Source organism: Monodelphis domestica, chromosome 7, assembly GCF_027887165.1.
Source record: "Monodelphis domestica isolate mMonDom1 chromosome 7, mMonDom1.pri, whole genome shotgun sequence".
Lineage (NCBI taxonomy): Eukaryota > Metazoa > Chordata > Mammalia > Didelphimorphia > Didelphidae > Monodelphis > Monodelphis domestica.
In genome coordinates this window covers 139267398-139290540 of record NC_077233.1, presented here as the reverse complement: position 1 = coordinate 139290540, position 23143 = coordinate 139267398, and the positions used below count along the sequence as shown (strand labels likewise).

The 23143-nt window shown below is 48.2% G+C and overlaps 1 protein-coding gene across 3 annotated transcripts in view; it reads left to right on the top strand.

The window, feature by feature from the left end:
- BAIAP3 (BAI1 associated protein 3) overlaps positions 1-23143 on the top strand; it is an 80305-nt gene that overhangs the window by 49127 nt on the left and 8035 nt on the right. For all 3 annotated transcript variants that reach the window (XM_056805662.1, XM_056805660.1, XM_056805661.1), the window contains 20 exons: positions 2900-2959; positions 3535-3601; positions 4217-4430; positions 5211-5255; positions 5350-5427; positions 6751-6853; positions 11920-12027; positions 12741-12833; positions 15765-15868; positions 16275-16398; positions 16731-16855; positions 17795-17885; positions 18626-18682; positions 18869-18966; positions 20367-20418; positions 21100-21230; positions 21859-21982; positions 22403-22546; positions 22640-22732; positions 22873-23064. In XM_056805662.1, the coding sequence (XP_056661640.1) occupies positions 2900-2959; positions 3535-3601; positions 4217-4430; positions 5211-5255; positions 5350-5427; positions 6751-6853; positions 11920-12027; positions 12741-12833; positions 15765-15868; positions 16275-16398; positions 16731-16855; positions 17795-17885; positions 18626-18682; positions 18869-18966; positions 20367-20418; positions 21100-21230; positions 21859-21982; positions 22403-22546; positions 22640-22732; positions 22873-23064 (2103 nt within the window). The remainder of the gene's footprint in view (positions 1-2899; positions 2960-3534; positions 3602-4216; positions 4431-5210; positions 5256-5349; positions 5428-6750; positions 6854-11919; positions 12028-12740; positions 12834-15764; positions 15869-16274; positions 16399-16730; positions 16856-17794; positions 17886-18625; positions 18683-18868; positions 18967-20366; positions 20419-21099; positions 21231-21858; positions 21983-22402; positions 22547-22639; positions 22733-22872; positions 23065-23143) is intronic.

Genomic DNA, 23143 nt, shown 5'->3' with positions numbered 1-23143 from the left:
AGAGAGAGAGAGAGAGAGAGGGAGGGAGGGAGAAAGAGAGAGAGAGAGAGAGAGAGAGAGAGAGAGAGAGAGAGAGAGAGAGAGAGAGAGAGAGGGAGGGAGGGAGGGAGGGAGGGAGAAAGAGGGAGGGAGAGAGAGAGGAATGGTTAATATAGTTTGTCACTGTCTCTGGAGTCCTGCCATCTGTCCTGTTTGTCCTCATGTCTCCTGTGTTTGCTACTTACTAGGTATTAGTCATGGCTGTGGTTGTACAAATATCCATAGTCCCTGGTCCTTTAGCCCAGCCTTACTCTCCCACTGCTCCCCGCAAGATCATTTACAGTGAGTTGCCAGGTATAGAGGAAAGATCTGTTTTCCTGATCTCCTTTCCCAGGGCAGTGAGCAAGAAATAGGAGAGATTAAACATGGCAGACCCTATTTCCCGAGTCCTTGCCCAGTTTCGGGCCCCTTTCCTTACCCCCACAGTCACACTGCTTTTCTGTGGCCCCACTGTCTGTGTCATGTCCACTGTTGAGCTTGGGAGTCTTGTTGTAAATGTGTATTTTTTTTAAACTGTCTGCTGTCTTTTTTTGCTGTTTTCTGTTTGAACTCTTGCTCTACAGCGGGATCTGTCAGGGTAAGTAAAGCCCTTCTTCCCCCTTCCCCATCCAAGTGCTTAAGGTGTGTGAGAATAGAGGGCTCGGCCCCTAAAACTGGTTGCCCAGGCTCTGAGAAGCTTGCTCCAAGAAGCTGTTCATCCTTCCCCTAAATCAGCAGGAGCAGCCTCCAAGGAGCCTAGACGCACGTCCCCATTTCCAACCCGATTCCCCTGCTTGCTTCAGAAATCGGGCCCAAAGGCCCTTTGGAGTACTGATGGGGGAGTTGGGAGTAGGGGCTAACCAGTTAATGCCCAAAGTTTCCTTCCCACTTCATACTATTAAGTTGTAAGAGCTGGAAGGGACTTTAGACATCATCTAGTCTAACCCCCTCCATTGGTCAGGTGAAAAAACTGAGACCCAGGGTGGAAAAATAACTTGTCTGGGACACAAAGTGTCATGTCATAGTTTAGGATTGGAACTCATGTCCCAGGGCTCCTAGTTCGGTGCTCTGTCTTTTTTTCCCCCCACTGCATCACGAATGCCTCTCACCCCTACCAGAAGGAGTCAGCTTTGGGGAACCAAAGGCTCTGTTCACCTTCTTTGTCCAGTTCAGGTATCTGGTTTGGGGCCAACTATCCCCACTCCCTTAGGCAGATGCTCTACCTGGGACATAATGGGAAAAACAAAGAATGCTTTAGGGAAAGTGCTAGGGAAGAGTGTGGTCCTTGTTTCCTGGCCACAGAAACTCTCAAGAACTCTCCAATCAGAGTCCACTGGAGATTAGGATTTGGGAGGCACCAATGGGAGAGGAGGAAGACATAGGATGCTGTGGGAATACAATTGGCAAATATTTATAAATGTCCTCCATTTGTGGAGAATCCAACTCTGACCAGAGGGTCAATTTTGGTACTTCTCTTGCAGCCCCATAGCATGAAGGGAAAGTTGAGGAGTCCAGCCATTAAGAGATTCTATGTAGCTCAATGGGTACAGGCAACCTGTTGCCAGATTGGAAAGGCAAGGCATGCCTGTTTGCTGGGTGTGAGATTCGAGCACTTTAGACAGTTGTCTTTGCCACTCACTTCCCATGGCTGTAGCCCCAACATTGACTTTTCTTTAAACCCTTACCTTCCATCTTAGAAAAATACTGTGTATTGGCTCCAAGGCAGAAGAGCAGTAAGGGCTAGGCAATGAGGGTTAAGTGACTTTTCCAGAGTCACACAGCTGGGAAGTGTCTGAGACCAGATTTGAACCCAGGACCTCCGATCTCTAGGGCTGGCTCTCAATCCACTGAGCCACCCAGCTGCCCCTAACAGGATGTAATTGTTATAGATTCCCCAAGCTAGAACTGGCCCTGGGAGACCATCTGCATTGTCCCCCTTCCTGCCTTCAGGCCAAGACACTTACCAATCTAGGAGAATATCCTTTTTCTCAGTATAAATTCATTTATTTTTAAAATTAGATTATTGAATGTTGGTGATCCTTCTGGAGTTTGAGGCTGCAGAGTACTGTGTAAAGAACGCTGAACTTGCTTCTGCCTTGGAATGGATAATTAGTATGAATTCCAAGACAGAAGGCGAGGGTTTAAAAAAAAGAGCACTGAACTTGAAGCCCAGGAGGGAGTCGTCCAGAAAGCCTATTGAATGCTTTTACAAGGATGTGATGGATGTGGATATGACGAGGGGTTCAGAAAATCTGGGTTCGGATCCTGGCTCTGACATTGCCCAGTTACCTGATCTCATGCAAATCACTTTACCTCTCTGGGCCTCAGTTTCTTTAGCTGTAAAAATGGAGATAATAATACTTGCACTACCGACCTCACAGTGTTGTTGTGAGGAAAACACTTTGCGTACCTGACGGTGTCATAAAGTGTGAGCTGGTATTATTATTACTGAGCATGGAACTCCTGACACTGGACCAGACCCTTTGCATCCTCTGTTCTGAGTCTTGCCGAAATGCCCTTATTGCACTTGTTGGGAAGGGCCGGGGAAAAGGCGAGTAGGTCCTCCTCTCTGGGCCAAGGGGCTGAGCATGCTCTTAAAGTCAGCCCTCTGCCCTTTCCCCAGGATATGGGGCTGTGTTTGGTCTCACAACGGGGGGGAAGCCCCCTCTGTGGGACTGAATGAGGCACGGTCCTCCCCCATATCTCAGAGGGTTTTATCTTGGGGGCTGGGGGAGGAGAAGCCAGACTCATAGAGATGAATCTGACCCACAGTGGCCAGCTGGTCTGCTAGCCACTGAATGGCCCTTTGGACCCCTGTGTGGCACAGCCAGCACCGGAGGTGGGCTAGTGAGCCCTTCTGCTCTCTGCCCCACATTCCCAGGTCTTTGGTATGAGCTCTTCTGAACTGGAGGCAGCCCTGCATCGAGTGAAGGAGGCCAAGGTATGACAAGGATCGCCGAGTAGGGGAGGCTATTGTGGGAATCTGGGGGAATCCCACGGCCATATTCTTGTGACCCATTCATTTTTTTTTGAAATTTTACTTATTTAATTAATTTAGAATATTTTTCCATGTTATAAGATTCATGTTCTTTCCCTCCCCTCCTGTAGCTCACGCGCAATTCCACTGGGTTTTACATGTGTCATGGATCAAATCTATTTCCCTATTCCCATTCATTTTCAAGGTTTTTGAGCGCTAGCTCTCGCACCCCCTCTGGTGGGTCCCTATTCCCCCAGCCCCCTCTGGTCCTAGTTCCTTTCCCCACTCTGGTGTTCCGGAGTCCCTTTTGTCCAGAAAGACTCATGAGGATCAAGGTTGATAGTGGGCTAGAAGGTACGGACGGGGCTGCTTTTAACCTCCACCTTCCCTCTCGGCACTGGGGTCGCCAAACCCTCCCAGGAGCTCCCAGGAGTGTCCGCACCCTCCCTGCTGGCCGGTAGGGCCCTTCTCTGGGGCCCCTAGCCCAAGCTGGGGGCTCAGGGACCAGCTTAAGGTCACTGGCCCCTTTCTGCTCTCAGCCTCCGTCCTACTCTCTGAAAGTCACCGTCGTGCGGGCCAAGAACCTCCTGGCCAAGGATGCCAATGGTGAGCAACCTCCGCCCCTCAGATCCCTGGATCCCTCCTCCTCGCCTGGGAGAGGCAGAGAACCAGACCTGCCCGGCCCTTTCCCTGATCCAGAGCCGCTGGAGGGTTCATCATAGCCCTGTTTCCCTTGACTCACCGTGGAAGCCAGGCGCCCAGACCCTGGTGGGATTGAGCCAAATTAAAGTGTAGCTCAAGGAAGCCACTACCTTGTCCTCAGATAAAAGGGACCCAAGCGGGGCTGATAGATTGCCATCGGGCAGCTGGCACGGTCGGGGCTCCTAGGAGAGACTCCTACGGGGCAGAGGGCTGGACGGGGTGACCTCTGAGGGTGTCCAACAAGACTGGCTTCTTTGGCTCTCAGTTTCCATGGATGCAGGGAGGAAGGGGGGAATTGGGAGCAGAAAGCAGGTTGGGATGAAGGGAAGATGGAGGTCCTGCAATGAGTTTCTGGCCAGGCCTTTGCTTAGTGGGCTGGAGGATCCTGGGAATCCCTGCACGGATGCCTAAACGTAGCTTGAAATCTTCCAGCAGTCGTGGCGGGCTGGCCTGAGGCCCCAGTTCTGGGGACTTGGAACGGGCAGTGGGTAGCGGATAAACGGGGCCTCCTCTGCCCAGGTTTCAGTGATCCCTACTGCATGCTGGGCATCCTGATCGGCCAGAGTCCTCGAGAGCTGGGAGAAAAGAAGGAGCGGAAATTCAGCTTTCGAAAGCGAAAAGAGAAAGGAGAGAAGCGGAATAGCGCCAGAGAGGTGCTCCCGGCCAAGTACATCCAGGTCACCGAGGTCAAGAACAGCACCCTGAACCCCGTCTGGAACGAGCACTTCCTGTTGTAAGGACGCAGGGCTCTGGCCAAAGCAGGAGGGGCTGCAGCTCAGCCCTGGTGGCCGGAAACAGGGGACGGCGTGCAGGGCGCTGGCCTCGGGTCTGGGTCAGCTGGACAGCTGGCGCCGTAGGACCACTCACCCAGCTGAGCAAAGAGGAAAGGGAAGGAACTCTGTGACTGGGATAGCCGGCCCTACTGGTTATCCCCATTTTACAGATCAGGAAATAAGAGCTCACACAGGGCAGCAACTTGTCTTTTGTCACCCAGAAATTTAGTGGCAAAGGCTGGGCTAGACCCAGACGCCCTGATTCCTAACCATTCTGGGCTCTTGTTAGCAGGCTCAGATTTGGGCAAACATGCGCATCCCTCATCTCGTGCCCTCTTCACAATCGCCCAGGCACCAAAGAAGGGAAGAGTCTGTTCTCCAAGTTTTAGAAATGAATCCCAAAGAGGAGGAAATGATTGACCCAAGGCTTCTCAGAGAGTTAGTGGGTTTAGCGCATCTAGTGCATCCCTGCTTTATTTTTTTTGTAGGTAAAGAAATGGAGATCTTAAAAAAGTTAAGTGACTTGTCCAAGGTCCCCCAGTAGTAGATTCAGGATTTGAACCCAGACCCTTCTGATACCAAGTCTGGCATTCTTTTCATTCTACCAGGCTGCCTCTCCTGACTCCCAGAGAGACACAGCTTGGGAGCAGTTCAGGGTTCAGGGATGGGCTGGGGAGAACTAACAATCCCTGTCCTGGCCATACCTGAGCCCAGGGGGGGGGTCTTTTTCTCTCTGGCAGTGAAATAGATGATGCGACCAATGACCAGCTGCACCTGGACATATGGTAGGTCTTCCAGGCAGGAGTAGCATCTTCTGGCTAGGTTTGGAGCCAGCTGCTGAGGTCCGAGGTCCACACCTGGCTCTCTTGTGTCTTCCAGGGACCACGACGATGATGTCTCTGTGGCGGAAGCCTGCAAAAAACTGAACGAAGTGATTGGCTTCAAGGGAATGGGCAGGTACAGACAGCAGACATGTAGCAGTACGGTTGGAGAAGGGAGAGATGAGGAAGGGAGGAGGAGAGCTAATAAGCTGGTAACCTCAGTGCCTGCCCAGCCCAGTCCCCCAGACTTGCCTCTTCTGGACTCTGGACGTGTTCACGTGTGCTCCCAAGTCCTACGAGGATTGTGGCATTCAGAACCAGAAGATGACTTGGAGCCCTTCGAGTCTAATCCTCTCATTTTACCCAGGAAGAAATGTTCTGCTGCTTCCCTTGTCCCCTGCCAGTATAAGGAATGGAGACAAGGAAGAGAGTTCAATCCCATCCTCCAGTTTTGGCCCCAGATCACTAATCATTAGAGAATGAGAAGCCCCACATCTCCTCTGGCTCTGGGGAACCTCCACCTCCCCAGCTTTGAATCAGTCTTAAAACTGTGGAGCTGTAGGAGCCTAGAGATAGGGAGGAATCCTTGGGGTGATCAAGGGACACTTCTTTGAGGCTCCCTGGTCCTTTTCTCAAGCTGGGGTTCAGCTCGGGACCCCCTTTCCCACTTTTGCTGAATCTCCTAGAGAAAGCGAGGAGCTGGATGAGGGGATGGGATAGGGAGGAAGCCAACCAAAGGGCTTCCAGTGTGGAGCTGCCTATGAGAAACAGTCACATTCATGTATGCTGATGTAGTCCGTGGGGCTTCCTGATTCTTTGCCAAATCCTCCTCCTGTTTTGGGCCACGGCCAGCATAGGGTCCTTGGGGAGAGCACAGAGGAATTAGCTTCTGTCTACACAGTAAAGAGTAGGACGTAAGGACAGTTGCTTGGAGAATTTGCGTGTTTCAGGATTCCCCCATTCTCTTTTTCTTCCAATGGGTATTTAATTTTTTATTTTTAATTCTATATTTATTTCTTAATATAAAGATAGTTTATTTTGCAATTACATGTAATAACATATTTCCACATAAGTTTTCTAAAGTTAAATGATCCAAATTGTCTCCCTCCCTCTCTTTCCTCCTCCATCGAGGAGCTGGCAAGCAATTTGATCTGGGTTATATAGGCATTATCACGCAAAACATATTTCCATATTGATCATTTTTGTAAGAGAATAATCCTATAAAGCCAAAACCTCCAAACAAAAACCCAAATAAACTAAAGTGAAAAATTGCCTGCTCCCATCTCCATTCCAACTCCAGCAGTTCTTTCCCTGGAGATAGATGGCATTCTTTGCCCTAAGTCCCTCAGAATTGTCCTGGATCACTGTATTACTGATAATAGCTAAGTCTTTCACAGTTGATCATCCCCCAATATTTCTGTCACTGTGTACTGTGTTCTCCCGGTTCTGCTTCCTACAGGTATTTCAAACAGATTGTCAAATCAGCCCGGGCTAACGGGACAGCAGGAGCCTCAGAGGACAATGCTGATGACTTCTTGGGCTGCCTTAATATCCCCATTCGAGTGAGTAAAGAAAAAAACACCACTTTCATGTCTGTAGCTGCTATCAGCAACTTCCCATCTTGAGCAAAGGGGAGCTGGCAGAGGGTATTACTCGCTATCAGTTCCAAGGAGAGATCTCTCTAGTGGCGGCCACAGCACTCTGTTCCGAGCCTTTGCTCTTGAACATTTTATAAATAATTTGACTGAAAGCCTAGATAACCCAGATAAGTTTTGGATTGACACAAAGAGAGAGAGTTAACATGATGGATGATAGAAGCAAGAAAAAAAGATACGGCCATGGGCCAACCGGCAGAAGATGAAATATGACAGATTTTCAAAATCATAGGTTGGGCCAAAAAAAAATCCACAAAGTCAGAAAGTGTGGCTTTAAATTTTCCACTCCATGTGTGGCTCAGGTTGGAGGAGGTGTCCTGGGACAGTGCTTCGTCCGCAAAGGACCTGGGGGAGAGGGAGGTTTCCCAGTATTCCGGAAGCCCAGTGGGTGAGTCGATAGTATGATGTGGTAGTCAATCCATCACTACAAATGTTTAGTCAGCGTCTATTGTGTATGAGGATACAAGTCCAAAGAATAGAATTATCCCTTCTAGGATGTCTTACATTCTAACAGGGAGGATAACAAGTGCATAAATAAATACATACAGTGGAAATAGCAAATGAATAACTACAAATACAAATGAATAAAGACAAGCACAAGGTGTCCCCAAAATGGTCATCTCGCTAAGCTTTAAGAGCTCAAAACTACACTAAGATTTTTGGGTCACCATAGATACACAACAACGTAGATTGGGACTGAAATGCCTCTGAATGAGTAATTAAAGGGATGACTTGTTAATTGAGAGAACTGCTGATAGTGCTAACGAGGTAACAAGGGGTATGAGAAAGATAGCTGCTAAAAAAAAAAAAAAAAGATTAGCCATTCCACTGCTAGATTTGTACTGCAAAGAGATCATAAGGAAAAAGACATGTACAAGAATATTCATAGCTGCACTCTTTGTGGTGGCCAAAAATTGGAAAATGAGGGGATGCCCTTCAATTGGGGAATGGCTGAACAAATTGTGGTATATGTTGGTGATGGAATACTATTGTGCTAAAAGGAATAATGAGGAATAACTGGAGGAATTCCATGGGGACTGGAAAGACCTCCAGGAATTGATGCAGAGTGAAAGAAAAAAAAAGATTAATTGTAATAGGGAAGACATGATGGAGGTCACTAACACTCTGGCACTACCATATTTTATATGGCAGTTCTTTGTGTTGTCATGTCCATCCTGGGTTGTAAGCTCCACGAGGGCAGGGATTGTGGCTGTCTCCAACTTTGTTTCATTCCCAAATCCTTAGGAGATGCTTTAAAATGTTCAAATTGGGGAAAAAATAACTACCAATACTCCAGGCAGAATTGAGAGACATAGTTTCCAAAACAAGAGAGATGGTGTCAGCTTTGTTCTTATCTGGTGAGGCCATATCTGAGTTCTTGTATTCAGTTCTGGGCTCCACCTTTGGAAGTACGTAAATAGTCTGGTGCATGTCCAGTAGAGGGCAATTGGGATGGCAAGGAGATGTGTAGTTAATGTTTTAAACCCACAGTTTCTGACCCTGGACTGGACCTGGGATTTTATAGACCAGTATTTCATGCTGGGTACATATCGGTTCAAGGATCTGAGAATGTTCTGGAAGACATAACACTTAGGAGGAACACGATCACTGTTTTCAAGTTTGAAAGGGTGTCTGAGAGAAGAAGGGTTCAACACGTTATACTTGGCTCCAGAAGGCAGAATAAGGAGCCATGAGCAAAAGTTGCAAAGGGCTCATTTTAGCCAAGTCATCAAACATTTACTACTATGTGCCAGGCACGGCATTTAGCCCTGGGGATTCAAAGCAAGGTAAGACAATAAGCCCTGCCCTTCAGGAACTCACAGTCTAGTTGTACAGACAGGATAAATCAGGAGAAAAAAAAACAGAGTTTTTATCATTTAATTAGCACTATCAGCATTAATTAGCACTATTAGCACTAGTGTTGAGGGGCATTGGGAACAACTTCTCATAGAAGGTAGGATTTAAAGGATGCCTGGGAAGTCAGGTGGTAGAGATGAAGAAAGAGAGACAGAGACAGACAGAGAGACAGAGAGAAAGAGAGAGAAACTAAGAGAGACTGAGAGACAGAGAGAAACAGAGAGAGAAACAAAGAGAGAGAAAAACTGAGAAAGAGATTGAGAGAGAAATGGAGAGAGAAATGGAGAGAGAAAGAAGAGAAGAGAAGAGAAGAGAAGAGAAGAGAAGAGAAGAGAAGAGAAGAGAAGAGAAGAGAAGAGAAGAGAAGAGAAGAGAAGAGAAGAGAAGAGAAGAGGAGAGGAGAGGAGAGGAGAGGAGAGGAGAGGAGAGGAGAGGAGAGGAGAGGAGAGGAGAGGAGAGGAGAGGAGAGGAGAGGAGAGGAGAGGAGAGGAGAGGAGAGGAGAGAAGAGAAGAGAAGAGAAGAGAAGAGAAGAGAAGAGAAGAGAAGAGAAGAGAAGAGAAGAGAAGAGAAGAGAAGAGAAGAGAAGAGAAGAGAAGAGAAGAGAAGAGAAGAAGAGAAGATGCCTGGACTTGGGAGCTAGAGTGTCTTGTTTTAAATGTGATGGAAGGAAAGTCTCCTAGCACTTAAAAACTCTCCAAAAATGGAACAGACTGCCTGGAGAGGTAGTGAGTTCCTTGCCACATAGTAAGTGACTGTCAATAATTGCTCATTGACTAAAGAAGAGGCCAGATGGTCACTTGTGGATGAATAGGTGTCCTGTTCTATAAGTGTTAGATTAAACAACTATTAAGGTCCTTTTCATCTCTGAGAACTTTGGAGAGGAGCAGATTCCAGGAACTCCCTGTTCCTTCCTGCCCCCAGCTAGAAAAGAGAAAAACCTAAAGAACTGTTAACTACTGTCCAGACTGAATGACATCTGAAGCAAGATGTGAGGCCTCACCTCTCAGGCGTCTCTCTGACTTCCCAGATTCTTTTTTTTTTTTAAACCTTACCTTCTATCTTAGAATCAAACTGTGTATTGGAATCAAATTGTATAGTAAGGACTAGGCAAAGGGGATTAAGTGACTTGTCCAGGGTCACACAGCAAGGCTGGTCTGAGGCCAGATTTGAGCCCAGGACCTCCTGTTTCTAGGCCTGGCCCTCCACCTACTGAGGCACCCAGCTGCCCCTGCTTCTAAGATTCTGATTCTCCAGTTTGCTGTTCCTGTTCTAAGCTCTGAGATATAATGGGAAAGAACCCTGTGTGCAGCAGCAAAGCTGATGGTGACGCCTCTCCTTTATGCCATTTCTATTAGTGACTCATCAGTTTGTGATGTTGAACCATTCATTGCACAGATCCAAAGACTTTGGTGACAGGAATCTTTTTTCTTTCTGGACCTTTGGTAGCTGTGGCTGTGGCATCTGCAGGAGTATTGACCAGGCTGCCTCTCCACAGGGGCTGCTCCCAGGAGGATGGCTGGGCCACTGGGCTAGGAGCATTGCTGTTCCTAAAGCTCTTGGATCCAGGGTCCTGGGCTGTCTTCATCAGAGTCTGAGGATGGTCAAGGGAATGTTAGTGGCGGTTTGGCTTGCCCAGCACATGCCACCTGCTTCCTGTCTCTGCCTCAAAGTATCTGACTGCTTCAATAAATAGACAACTTGCTGGGATTGGTATATTATATCACAGAAGGACTATAATCTTCCATGAGGATTGTGATCACATTAGAATTCCCTCACATGAACAAATTACAGATCTTTTGTGTATTCAAGTATGACTGGGGACACATCCCTTCCCTTCTATGGATGCCAGAGAGCTGTGATGGCAAACCTATGGCACACATGCCAGAGGGGCTACTCAGAGCCCTTTCTAGGCGCACAGACTGTCACCCCAGCAGAGAGTTCACCAGAGTCTGTTACTAGAAAGCCAGAGGGACCCAGGGCCAGGCTTCTCCCCTCCTTCTTACCTGAGGGCTTTTCTCACATCACCGGCCCCTCTAAAAGGTTTGCCATCACTGCCATAAAGTTTCAGAGTTAGAAGAAACCTAAGAAGTTTGGACTATCCTCAAAAAGAAATCTCCTGTACAACATTCTGGACATGTGGTTATCTAGCCCCTGGTTGAAGACCTCCAATGATGGCAAATTCCTTCCTTCCCATCTCATTCCCTTCTATTCCAAAGGAGATAGTCTATTGTATTTTAGATAACTCTAGTTGTTAGGGAGGTTTCCCTTATGACTAAAGCCAAAATCTGCCTTTCTGAAACTTCCCCCCACTGTTCCTTGTTTTTCTCTCTGGAGTAAAGCAAAACAAGGCTAATCTAATCCCTCTTCCACCTGACAACTTTTCAAATACTTGAAGACAGGTCATTTAGCACCTCGTCTTCTCTACTCCCCGCTAAATATTTCCCATTCATCATTTGGCAGCCTCTAGGTCTTCTCTAATCTGTTGAGCCTCCTCTGGGCAGATTCCAGTTTGTCAGTGTCCTTCCTGCCCAGACCTGAGCCCATTTCTCTAGGGGTAATCTGGCCAGGGAAGAGATCAGTAGGGCTTATCACCTTCCTTATTCTGAACACTGAGCTCCCACTAATGCAGCCTAGAATAAAACTGCTGCCATGTTGCAGTGCTGACTCATACTGAGAAGGCTGGCCACTGAAGCTCTCCCTCCTAGAGCCTTGATTATTTTTCACATAAACTGTTGGCAAATCATGGCTCCCACAACACAGATTTGTTCAGTTCACTTTGGGGACTCAAATTTAGAACTAACCCGTAGTACATTCTCCTATTAGATTCAGTCCATCTTTCTAGCCTGGCTACATCTAGCTCTCCTTCCCAGTCTAATGTCATCTAGAAATTGGGTACACAAGATTTTTCTTCCTCCATACAAGGCACTGACCAAAATATTGAAACCTGAGTGCTGATGTCCTTCTCTCTTGAGTGAGGCGTCAGCCTGGAGCACCTCTAAAGGCCTTTCTATCTAATATATTCTAGGATTCCAGGCATGTCTGCTCTGTGAGGAGAGGAGCAAATAGGTTGGGTTTTTTGGCAAACCAATGCCAGCAGACTTATTTCTTTCTGCAGGAGATCCCAGTGGCTGGCTTAGACAAATGGTTCAAGTTGGAGCCTCGATCAAGCTCTTCCCGTGTACAGGGAGACTGCCACCTCATTCTCAAGCTGATCACTACTCAGGTAGCAGTCTTCCCTCCCTCCTCTGCCCCTACCCCTTTCCAAGCCCAGGCAGGAAGCCCTACTGCCAGGTTGAGGTCCAGAAAATTCTTATTGTGGCATGAACAGTCATTGGAAAATGAACTTCTCAGGGTTTATGGCTGCTCTACAAGGACCTTTTGAATTTTCTTTTCCTGCCACTTGTTTTCTTGCCTCTATTTCTTGCCTCTCTTTTGCCTCCTTTCCCCTTTTTCTCCTTTCTCCTCTCTCTCTTCACATTCCCTCCTTCCCCCTATATCTCTTTCTTCTACTTTTCCTTCTGGCCTCTCTCTTCTTTTCCTCCTCTTTATCTCCATTTTTTTTCCTTTCTCCTCTCCCACCTTCCCCTTCATTCTTAGCCCATCTCTGTTCCAATCCCCCTTTCTCTTCCTTTTTATCATATCTTTCTCATTTCCTGATTTCTCTCCTCTGAGGATCCTCCTGTGGGTTCTGAGGCCAAAGGGAGGGTGCATTTCTTACCTGCGATGCCACAATCTGGGTTCTCCTTATGGCATTATTTGAGTGAGTGTTTGTGGGGGGCAAGGTGCAACTAGAGAACCAGTGAGGGGTAGGACTAATGGGAGGAAGGGGGTATCATGCTAAAAGAAGAATACTTGGGCTAGAAGGAATTTTGAGAGAGTGGTCCTGGGCTGTTTGGGTGGTGGACCAATGGGGAATGATACGGACTTCTATTTCAGAGAGACACCAACATGAGTCGGAGAATGTCAGGCTTCCAGGTGCATGGACTACTCCTCAGCCAACTGCTTAAGTTTGAGCATGGCCAGGAGCAGGTAGGCTCAGGGACCTGGTACTTCTCTCAGCAGGTAACTGGGAGGGATGTAGATGGGAAGTTAGGGCTTTGGCCTTGAGGGCCAGCCCCTCCGGCTCCCCTCTCTCTTTCTGGGTCCTGAAGCTGGCAAACAAGGAGGTCAAGGAACAGGTCCGAAACAAGCTCCCCAAGTCCCTGCTGTGTGTGTGTGTGTGTGTGTGTGTGTGTGTGTTAGGGAGGGAAGGGCACAGTCCCTGCCCCTTAGGAAACTCAGGATGCTGTGGGAAGTAAGACCCAAACATGTGGGATAAAAAGCAACACAAGAAAATGTGGGTCCAGATATGTCCAGGCTGAAAGCAACCAGGGCAAGGCAAGGCAAGGTGGGTATCTCCCTAGGACAGCAGGACTGAACTTCTGAGCAATGCATGTCAATTGCCTAACAAATGGAGACCAGGACCCTCCACTTTGGCAGTGAACTCCAAATGCAGGAGGAGACAGTTTTTATGCATTAAAAAGAATTAATTAGGGGTAACTAGGTACCTCTGTGGATTGAGAGTGAGTCCTAGAGATGGGAGGTCCCCGGGTTCAAATCTGGTCTCAGATACTTCCCAGCTGTGTGACCCTGGGCAAGTCACTTAACCCCCATTGCCTAGCCCTTTCCACTCTTCTGCCTTAGAATCAATACACAGTATTGATTCTAAGACAGAAGATAAGGGCTTTTTAAAAAAAGATAATGAATCAAATGAGACCAATTAATTAAAAGAAAACAATTAACCAGGATACATAATTATATATGATTTCAAATTGGAGGAAAGATTAGGGACTTTTCAAGTTGGGAGGGGGAGAGTGAATATATTGGTGCAATTCCCTGAAATGAGAAAAAGACGTGTCCCACTGCCCCCAAGTATCTCTATTCAATCAAAGGAATATGGAAATAAGTGATTTAAAAAAAATTCTTATCTTCTGTTTTAGAACTAAGTAATAGTTCCAAGAGAGAAGAGCCATAAGGACTGAGGGCAGTGGGACACTAGTTATGTGTCTAAACAAGTCACTTAACTAGGAAATATCTGAGGTCAAATTTGAACCCAGGACTGCCCAGTCTGACTTTCTATCCACTCAACCACCTAGCTGCCCTGTTTGTTTAATTTTCTTTAATAATTTAATGACTGTTGCTTAATTTATTATTAAAGAATAAATGATTAACCAGTATGGGGCTAGTTTTCAGACGAGACATATGGGTTGCTTGAGATGAATAATAATAATAATAATAAGCAACAGGTAACGGTGGTCCAGTTTCCCAGCCACAGGACAAGGCTGAAACGATGCAATAAGATTTTCTCACAATTCCCCCAATTGAATACAAATTTCCCACAAGACAGAAATTGAACTAGACACATACTCGAATAGAAAGGTAAGTGAGCTAGAACCAGAACTGAGTCACAAGATGTGTCAGTGTGGCTTATTCAATCCCCTCCACCACTTGCTATTCTAATTTCCTCACTAGGGAGGCTACAGCTCCTGGAGAGACACAGTGGGACATTTTTTAATACCACATTTTGCAAATGCCCACATTTTTATGCCGGAGCATGACACTCTCTATGGATCGCAGGGATTTATTCTGTGATAAACTAAGTCAAACGAGTTGCAATGGATAGTAATACGCAATGGGATGCCTTTCAAACCTTGCCAAGAGAGCACAGATCCCTCGTCTGATTCTGGTTCAGACAATAACGACAATAACTCCTGTTTCTATAGAGCATTAAGGTTCATAAACTGCTTTGCTCACAATTATCCTCTGAAATTAGAAATATAAGTGCAGGTATCCTTTCCACATGGTGACTTTCTCTATCACAGTTTTGATATATCACGGGTCTGCATAAGAAATTAAATGGGAATTTGGGGGAAGTTTTTTTAATTTTTAAATTTTATTTTTTAAAATTAATTCATTTAGAATATTTTCCCATGGTTACATGATTCAAGTTCTTTCCCTTCTCTCCTCTCTCCCTGTTCCCAGAGTCAATGAGCAATTTCACTGGGTTTTACATGTATCATTGTTCAAAACCTATTTCCATATTATTACTATTTGTAATAGAGCATCATTTAAAATCAACACACCAATCATATCCCCACTGAACCATGTGATCAAGCAGTCGTTTTTCTTCTGCGCTTCTATTCCCACAGTTCTTTCTCTGGATGTGGCTAGCGTTCTTTCTCATAAGTCTTGGAAGGAGTTTTGCAGAAGCTGCAGACAACACATGTAGGCTAACAGATGACAGAAAAAGTTTAGAAACGTAGAGTTTCATAAAATATATGGATAATATTGTATAATGTCAACATGTTTTATCTTTTAGTGCCATAAATATACACAATTTCTTTTTTAAAATTAAAATAAGTTAAAAATTAAAGTTTGTGAAAAGAACATGAAAGGCAGCAGATGACACACAAAGGCTAGAAATGTAAAGCTATTTTAATATTAAACTACATATAGCCTACAACCAAATATTAACACACATTTTGCAACAAGGTGCCATAAATACCCTGGAAAAGAAAAAGAAAAAATTCAAGCTTCTTCTCTGGTATGAAGGGAGGGCCAAAAAAATTTTATGTGAATTTTCCAGATTGTGAAGGAGCCATGCCCTACCCTTGTGATGTGGAAAGGATACCTGTATTATTATTATTCCCATTTTATAGACGGGAAAACAAAGGCTCAGAGAAATTAAGGACTTGCCCAAATTCTCAGCACTAGTAAATAGAAATTGGGATCTGAAACCAAATTTCTTGACTCAGTCCAACTCTTGAGCTGCCAGAAGGTAGATAGAGCTGGGGGGGGGAGGGAAGGGGATCAGTGGGGGCAGGAAGAATCCTGGATGGCTTTTTGCACCGTATGGGGACCTTCTCTTCCCTGCCCCATTCCTCCCATCATTGCCACAATGCTATGTCCTTCCCTTGGCAGCCAGAAGCCTACAGCTGGAAAGGAGAACTGAGTGGGCCTGCGGTCACTATTCTTTGCCACCATGGAACCCAGACAGATCTATCAGCTCTGCAGTTGGCCATGATGTAAGTAGGGTCCAGGCCTCTCGGAGTGAAAGTAGAGAGACTCAGAGACATTTGTTCTGCTACTACTAAATGGAGAAACAACTCTGGACCTGGTCCTTCGGTCCCAACATCAGGCAGTGGAAGGAGATGAGTGGGGATGTGCAGATTAAGGTCAAAGAGAGACTGCAAGAAATGACGAGGTTCAGGGGACAGACATTGGACTGGAGAGCCGGACAGTGGGCAGGAATGAATGGAGATGGCCCAATGGGAAGGGACAGATTATAGGACAGAGGAGGGGAGAGAAGGAACTGGAGGAAAGCAGGGCAGAGGGAGTGAGGGCACTTAAGGAGAGCCAGGTACAGAGTGGGAGACAGGGAGGAGGCCTCTGCTGATAGGTTGCCCGGGTTTGGGGGGGTGTCCCCCAAAGACACTGGCAGGCCAGCAGCCAGCACCACCAGGCATGGAGCTTGGACTATGGCTACCTTCTGGAGCTACTTGGAACCATCCAGGAACAGTGGGGAGAGGCAGCAGCTCAGCTACCTAGAGAACAGGTGAGAGGACCCACATGGGTCAGGGCGGGAAAAGGACTGGTGGGAAAGTCAGGGAGGGGACTCATTGGGGACTGACAGCAGCTTCTGGGCAGAGTGGGCTGAGCATCACCACCCTAAGGTCCAGGTTTGAGGCAGGAGGAATAGTCTGTGTGTGATTGGGGTATAGTTTGGGCTCATCCATGAGCTCCTGCTTGGGGCCTCTTGTTTTCCTTATTATAAGAGTACTTTGGAAAAGCCTGGGGCGGGGTGGGGGGTGGGGGTGCTTATCCTATATGTCCTCCCCCTGCACCCTGGCCCTGGTCAGGACCGTGGACTGCTTGTCTCCCCTTTAGGAGGAGAGTTTGGCCAACAGCTTCATCTCCTTCGTGGAGCATGCCCTCCTGCTGCTGCGCCAGCTCCGGGAGCTCTTCCCTGTGACCAACAGCAACGCCATCAGCCGCCTTGAGTTCCTCCTGAGGTGGGCTCTATTGGGCTGGGGCTGGAAGGGGGAGGATCCTAACTAAATCCAGCATGGCTATGGTGAGGGGTACCACCAGGCTGACTAAGGAGGGGAGAATGAGCCCAGGTTGGAAGCAGAGCAGATCTCAAATCTCCTATACCAATTGGTAATGGGATCAGAGTGGGGACTAGCTACTGTGTACTTCCAGTCTCCAGAAGAATAGGGAGCCCCAGTTTCTAGGAGAAAAAAGAAAGAGAGAGAAGGAAGAAGGAAAGGAAGGAAAGGAGGAGGGAAGGAAGGGAGGGAGGGAAGAAGAAGAAGAAGAAGAAGAAGAAGAAGAAGAAGAAGAAGAAGAAGAAGAAGAAGAAGAAGAAGAAGAAGAAGAAGAAGAAAAGGAGGAAAGAAAGAAAGAAAGAAAGAAAGAAAGAAAGAAAGAAAGAAAGAAAGAAAGAAAGAAAGAAAGAAAGAAAGAAAGAAAGAAAGAAAGAAAGAAAGAAAGAAAGAAAGAAAGAAAGAAAGGAAGGAAGGAAGGAAGGAAGGAAGGAAGGAAGGAAGGAAGGAAGGGAGGAAGGAGGGAAAGAGAAAAATAACCTTGAATGAGAGGGATGAGGGGACACAGTGAAATAATGGTTGAGATAGGTGAGGGCTCACTGAGGAGGAAGGGAGCTCACTGAGAGGGATAGTGGCTCATGGAGAGATTTAGGATACTGGAAGAGAATGAGTGGGGGCTTGCTGAGGTGATGAGGTCTCAGTGAAGGGATGGGGGACAGAGATAGAGTGGGAAGATTCTGAACTATCCAGAACTGACTGTCCCAGTTTCAAGAGTTCTGCTGAGCCCATTTTGGATGGCTAGGTTATGTAGAAAACTAATGTTTTTTGAAAACTTCATTTTTCATCCTGGGAGGATGGTAGGTGGGTAGATCAAGGCCTTCTTCCTCTGTCTTTTCCCAACCCTAGGTGTCTTAGTCAGATTCACAGTCTCCAGCCCTTCCGCATGGTCTGCCCCTTCCAGAATGAACTACATGTGGACATTGCCACAGCCCTGAAGGTAAATCTGAGCCATTTACTCTAACTGGTGACAACTCTCCTCTCTCTTCCTACCTTCTTCTGATCCGTCATCTCTCCCATATCCCCTCCTCCCGCCAGAATCCCTGTTTCTACCTGCTCTCAGGTCCTCCTGGTCCTCAAAGGGCCCTAAGGTGGCTTTCCCTTCTCCAGCAGCCGCTGGGCCACCGGAATCAGAGCCAGGAGTTCCTGCATATCCTGCTCAGTTTCCCAGATCCTCCCCTTCTCTAAGGTGGCCCCACGATTTCTCAGGGATGCTCGAGCCCAGACCCTCCAGCCTCACTAATGTTTCAGTGTACACTCAGAACCAAAAGGAGCCATTTTCATACTTAGGACAATTAGCAAAATCCACCCCCTGGGCAAGCAGCACAAAAGCACCCTCAGCTTGAAAACTGTAATTCCTGGGTGAAAAAAAATAAACAAGAGGTCATGAAGACACATGAGTTGAGTGGGAGGGAAAACTGTTTCCCAGAGTGACTTTGCTTCTGCCAGAAGAGCACGAGCTACGTTTTTGCCAAGCCTCCAGAGGGGTACCCTGAGACAAAGCCCCAATAACGCCACCCTAGTCCCGCATACGCGGCATCCTAACGGGAAGGAGCAGCGGGAGTTTTCCCACAAGCCTCCAACTCCTCCCGCTCCAAGAGGAGTCTATTGAGCCGAGCCTAGACGCCCTCGTGAGTCTGGGAGTCTGTCACTGAAGCCACCTCCTGGTTTCTGTTTCAGAAAGGAACTCAAGACTGGTACGAGAGACTCCAGAGGAGCCGGAGCCCCCTGGGAAAGGTAGAGCGCACCGTCTGGGGTCTGCGTACGAGGGTCACTTCTTAAAGACGAGCCCCGCGGGCCCTGGGTGGTGCCCTTCTCCAGGGGTGTGCAAGAGCAAATGCTTGTACCCACGTGTGGACATAATGCGCGCGTGTGTATGTCCTGGGCTCAGCCACGGGCAGTGACAGGGACCTCTCACTGCAGCCTGGGCTGGAATGTCTCCCTGGACTTATCAGCCTGGCAGATGCCGTGTACGACGACTTGCAGGCCAGTCACAGCGTCTATGGGAAGCTCTTCGTCAGGTGAGGAGACGGAGAAGGTGGGGTGGGGGTGCCGGGGAGCAGAAAGGAGCCCACGGGGCGGAACAAGCAGAGAGGGCACGCCGGCACGCACGCGCTCTCACCAGGGACCCTCCGAAATGGGACTCGCGGCCGTCACACATACAAAATCCCCCTTTCCCAAGCTTTTCCCTCTCCAGTCTCCTTGGATCTTCATAGACCCTCCTCCCGGGGAGAAAGGATTATCCCTCTTTTAGGGAAGGAAAGACTGAAGGCTCATAAACTACATCAGGCTTGAACCACGTTTGCTAGCAGAAAGACTGCTGGGTTTGGAGTAAGAAGACCCAGCTTCAAGTCCTGGTTTTGCCACTTCCTCTAGGTGGGACCTTGGGCAAGTCACCACACTTATCCGAGCCTCTGTTTTCTCTTCTAAAATGGGACTAAAGGGAGGGGGAGGAGGGAAGAAAAGAAAATGATCTTTGTTTCCAATGAATCATGTTTGGAAATGACCAAATAAAAATTAAAAATAAAATAAAATAAAATAAAATGGGACTAAAGCCCCTTACCTGTAGAATTGATACAAGGTATCAGTTCCAAAGTAATCCTTTTTAAAGTAGCGAATTCACAGGGTTACTGTGACAGAATGTATGGAAAGGGGGTTTTTCCTCTTTTTTAAATTTATTTATTTATTTTACCAATTTGTAATAACAAATTTCCACACACCTTTATATGATTAAACTTATCTTCTTCCCTCCCTTCTCTTCCCCCTCCTGGTGCTGGCAGGTGATTCGATCTGGGTTAAACTCGAATTATCTCTCAAAACCTATTCCCATACTGTTCATTTTTATAAGCCAGTCATCTAATAAAACCCAAACCCTAAATCATAAACCCAAATAAACAAGAGGCAAATCATATGCTTGATCTGCATTCTGACCCCAACAGTTCTTGGCTGGAGGTGGATGGCATTCTTTGTTGTAGGTCCCTCAGAATTGTCGGGGATCCTCACACTGCTGAGAGTGACTCAGTCCATCACAATTGTGGAAAGCGTTTTTGAGGATCTTAATCATACGTTATATAAATGGCAGACACACTGCCTGTTGGAATAGACGATCTCTGAGACTCCATGATTCCAGGACTTGCGAGGTCACAACGGCAAGCGGGTGGCAAAACCAGTACTGATTTTTTGGGGTCCCTGCCTTGCTGAGGCTGGGGGAGTCCCAGAGTTTATCCCCGGAGGTCAGGAAAAGCAGTAAAGGGTCTCTCCAATCGCGACTCACACGAAGAAGGAAAAGATACGCTGCCTCTACTATCACCATTATCCCATCCCCACCATTACTGCCTCTCATCAGGGTACCACAGGGCTGAGCAGCAGGACACCTAGGCTTTTTCTTCCCATCTCAGTCTGGCCATCTTTCCTTCTACAGCATCGTGAAGGTTGATTTGTTTGGTATCACCTATCGGCAGCTGGAGAAGATGGTGAGGAGCCTCCTGTGGAATACTTCATTCTAAAATCCAGTCTTTGGGGGCCACCTCTGAAAGAAATTTGGATCCCTAATTCCCACCTTATGGAGGAGGGAGCAACGAGGGTCCTTTGTCTTCTGCCTTCTTCAAGTCCTGGAGAGAAAGGGGATGAGGAGGTCATGAAGGTTCCTTTTCTACCTTAGTTCACCGGGAACAGGGAAACCATCTTCCAGAATGGTGGGGACTCATCTTACACAATAGACACAGTCCTAAAAAAGCTGCATGTCAATTGAATTTTTTTTTAATTTTAAATGAATGAAGAGGGCTGATTGGCCACTTAGAAACGTTCATGGAAGTACCTGGGGAGTGTGACGTAGGTACATTCAAAGGTTCAGAAAGTGGGTCGCCCGTCTTCTCTCTCCTCATCCCCTGGTCTGCCTCTTCCTGGTCTTTTGCCTCTCTCTGTCCAGGATCCTTCCTTCCTTTCCTCTTCCATTTCTTCTCTCTCTTTTCTCCCTTTCTCTTTCTCTCTTCTTTTCTCCTCATCATTTCCATGGGTTCTCTTCCCTCCCTCTCCTCTTCCCTTCCCCTTCTGTGCTCCTCTCTCCTTGGTACCTGAAGCAAGGCAGAGTTAAAACTTTATATATATTGTTGGCCTGGCCGAAGCCAGGCTCAGTGAGTGCCTCTGTGGAGCAGGTCGCTGAAGAAGTCCAGGCCCCCGTGGAGGAGCTGAGCGCTGGGCTGGAGTCGGGCAGTGCCCCCGGCCTCTTTGAGCTCTACATCACCCTGGCAGAGATCCAGCGGCTCAGAGTCTACCTCCCCACCAAGTGAGTGGATTCTTGTCTTGGCCACTCCAGTATTCTACAAACTCTTGCAACCCACTTCATAGGGTGTGGCAAGGAAAGTGTTCTGTAGGCAGTAAGCGGAGGTGGAAATGCAAGCTTTTATTCTCCTTTCTCTTCCACCTCTAGTGACCTATTATAAGCCTCCAGGGGAGGGGAAAGGGTTGGGGCTGGGCCCTGCTTCAGGAAGGCAAGATGGCTAAATAGGGCTCTGCTCTCCTCAGGCCTACATTCTTCGTGCCCCAGACCCCTGGGAGGTTCTCTCTCGCCCTCTGGGACCAAGCCTCGATGCTTGCCACCTTCCAGACCCCTCCTCCTCCCCTTCTTGATTGAATCTCTTAGACCATCCCTTCAATGCACCCCCAAACTTCCTACTGGAGCCAACACCTAGATCCTTTCCCTGGGAAGTCTTCCTTGATTTAGGTCAGCACAAATAACCTCCCCCACCCCAGCCTCCATGCTAGCTCCCAGGTTTCATCTTGAATGATGGGGGCAACAATCACAAAAAGAGGAAGTCTACTTATCCCTTCACAACTAACTTGGGGGAGATGGAGGCAGGCGGGAGAAGGGATCCAAGACCGCCACCCTTTAGCCTCTTCCCCTCCCCGCTTAGGGACAGCCCTGCCCTAGCGCTGCCAGGTTTCCACACTCAGTTCCTTCCAGCCATCCGCCTGTGGCTGCAAACTCTTCGCGACAAGATGCGTCAGCGACTCCAGAGAGCCGTCGAGGTGGACAAGGTGGGTGGTGGGGCGGGCTGGGCTCTTTGCCCCCCATCGTCCAATCCAGAAGGGCCCCTCTCTTGGAAGGGGGCAGTATAATGGGTCCTTCTCGCTTCTTCTGCGGAGCGGAGGACATGCAGCAGTAGGAGGAATGGGAGAGGCTCAGTTGCTTCCTCCCAAGGCTGACTGGGGATGGGGGGGGGTACGGATGAAAGACTGCTGCATACCGAGTTGGCAGCCTGGTGCTTAATGTTACTTCATGCCAGCAATACCTTGGGCAAGTCACCTAACTGATTTAAATCTCAGTTTCCTTCTCAGGAAAATGAGGGGATTGAATTAGTTGACCTCTGCGGTCCCTTCAGGTTCTAAATCTGTGATGTCACGAATGGAGGTCTAGTCCGTGATGCTTGGCTCTGTTTCTGTCTCCCCCCCCCCCAGCTGGAGCCCGTGGACCCCACCTCCAAACACAGCAGCTCGGCCGCCGACGCTGCCCTTTGCTTCTCTCAGACCCAGGAGCTGTGGGCCCAGCTAGCCTGGCCTGAATCGGCCGAGGCCCTGGACTTAGTGACTCAGCTCACCGAGGTGAAGCCTGCAATGGGGGGAGGCTCAGCATTATTGGGGGGGGGGCTCCAGGGCTGAAGGAGACAAGGAAGGCGTATTTCTTCTCTCCCTAAGGATATCTGTGAGGCGGCTCTCCACTATCCGGAGCTGCTTCGGAAGAAGGTGGACACTCGGCCCCTGGCCCTCGGCGAAGCAGTGAGTGAGCCGGTGAGCCTGTCGGGGTGCGGATGGGTGAGGGGAATGGGGCATACGGGGGAGCCCCTAGGCTTTTGGGGAATGGTCTGCCTCCCCCACCAGATCCTGAGGATGGTACCAGTCATCTGCCCCCTCCTCCTTTCCTCTCCCAGCTTTGCATCGCCCTGAACAATGTGGAACACGTTCGAAAAGCCACCGGGCAGGTGCTTCGGAGCCTGGAGTGGCCAGAGCCAGGTGGGGGATCTCCGGGGGGCCTCCCCAGGGCCCTGAAGAACCGGCTGCTGGCTATGGATGAGGACCTTCAGAGAGAGGCCCGGAACATGATTGCACACCTGACAGCCAAGGTGGGGCAGGCTGCCCCCACAAGATGCTCTCATCCCTGGGAAGCCTTTGCTTCCTCCCCTTTGGGGCACAGTGCCTCCT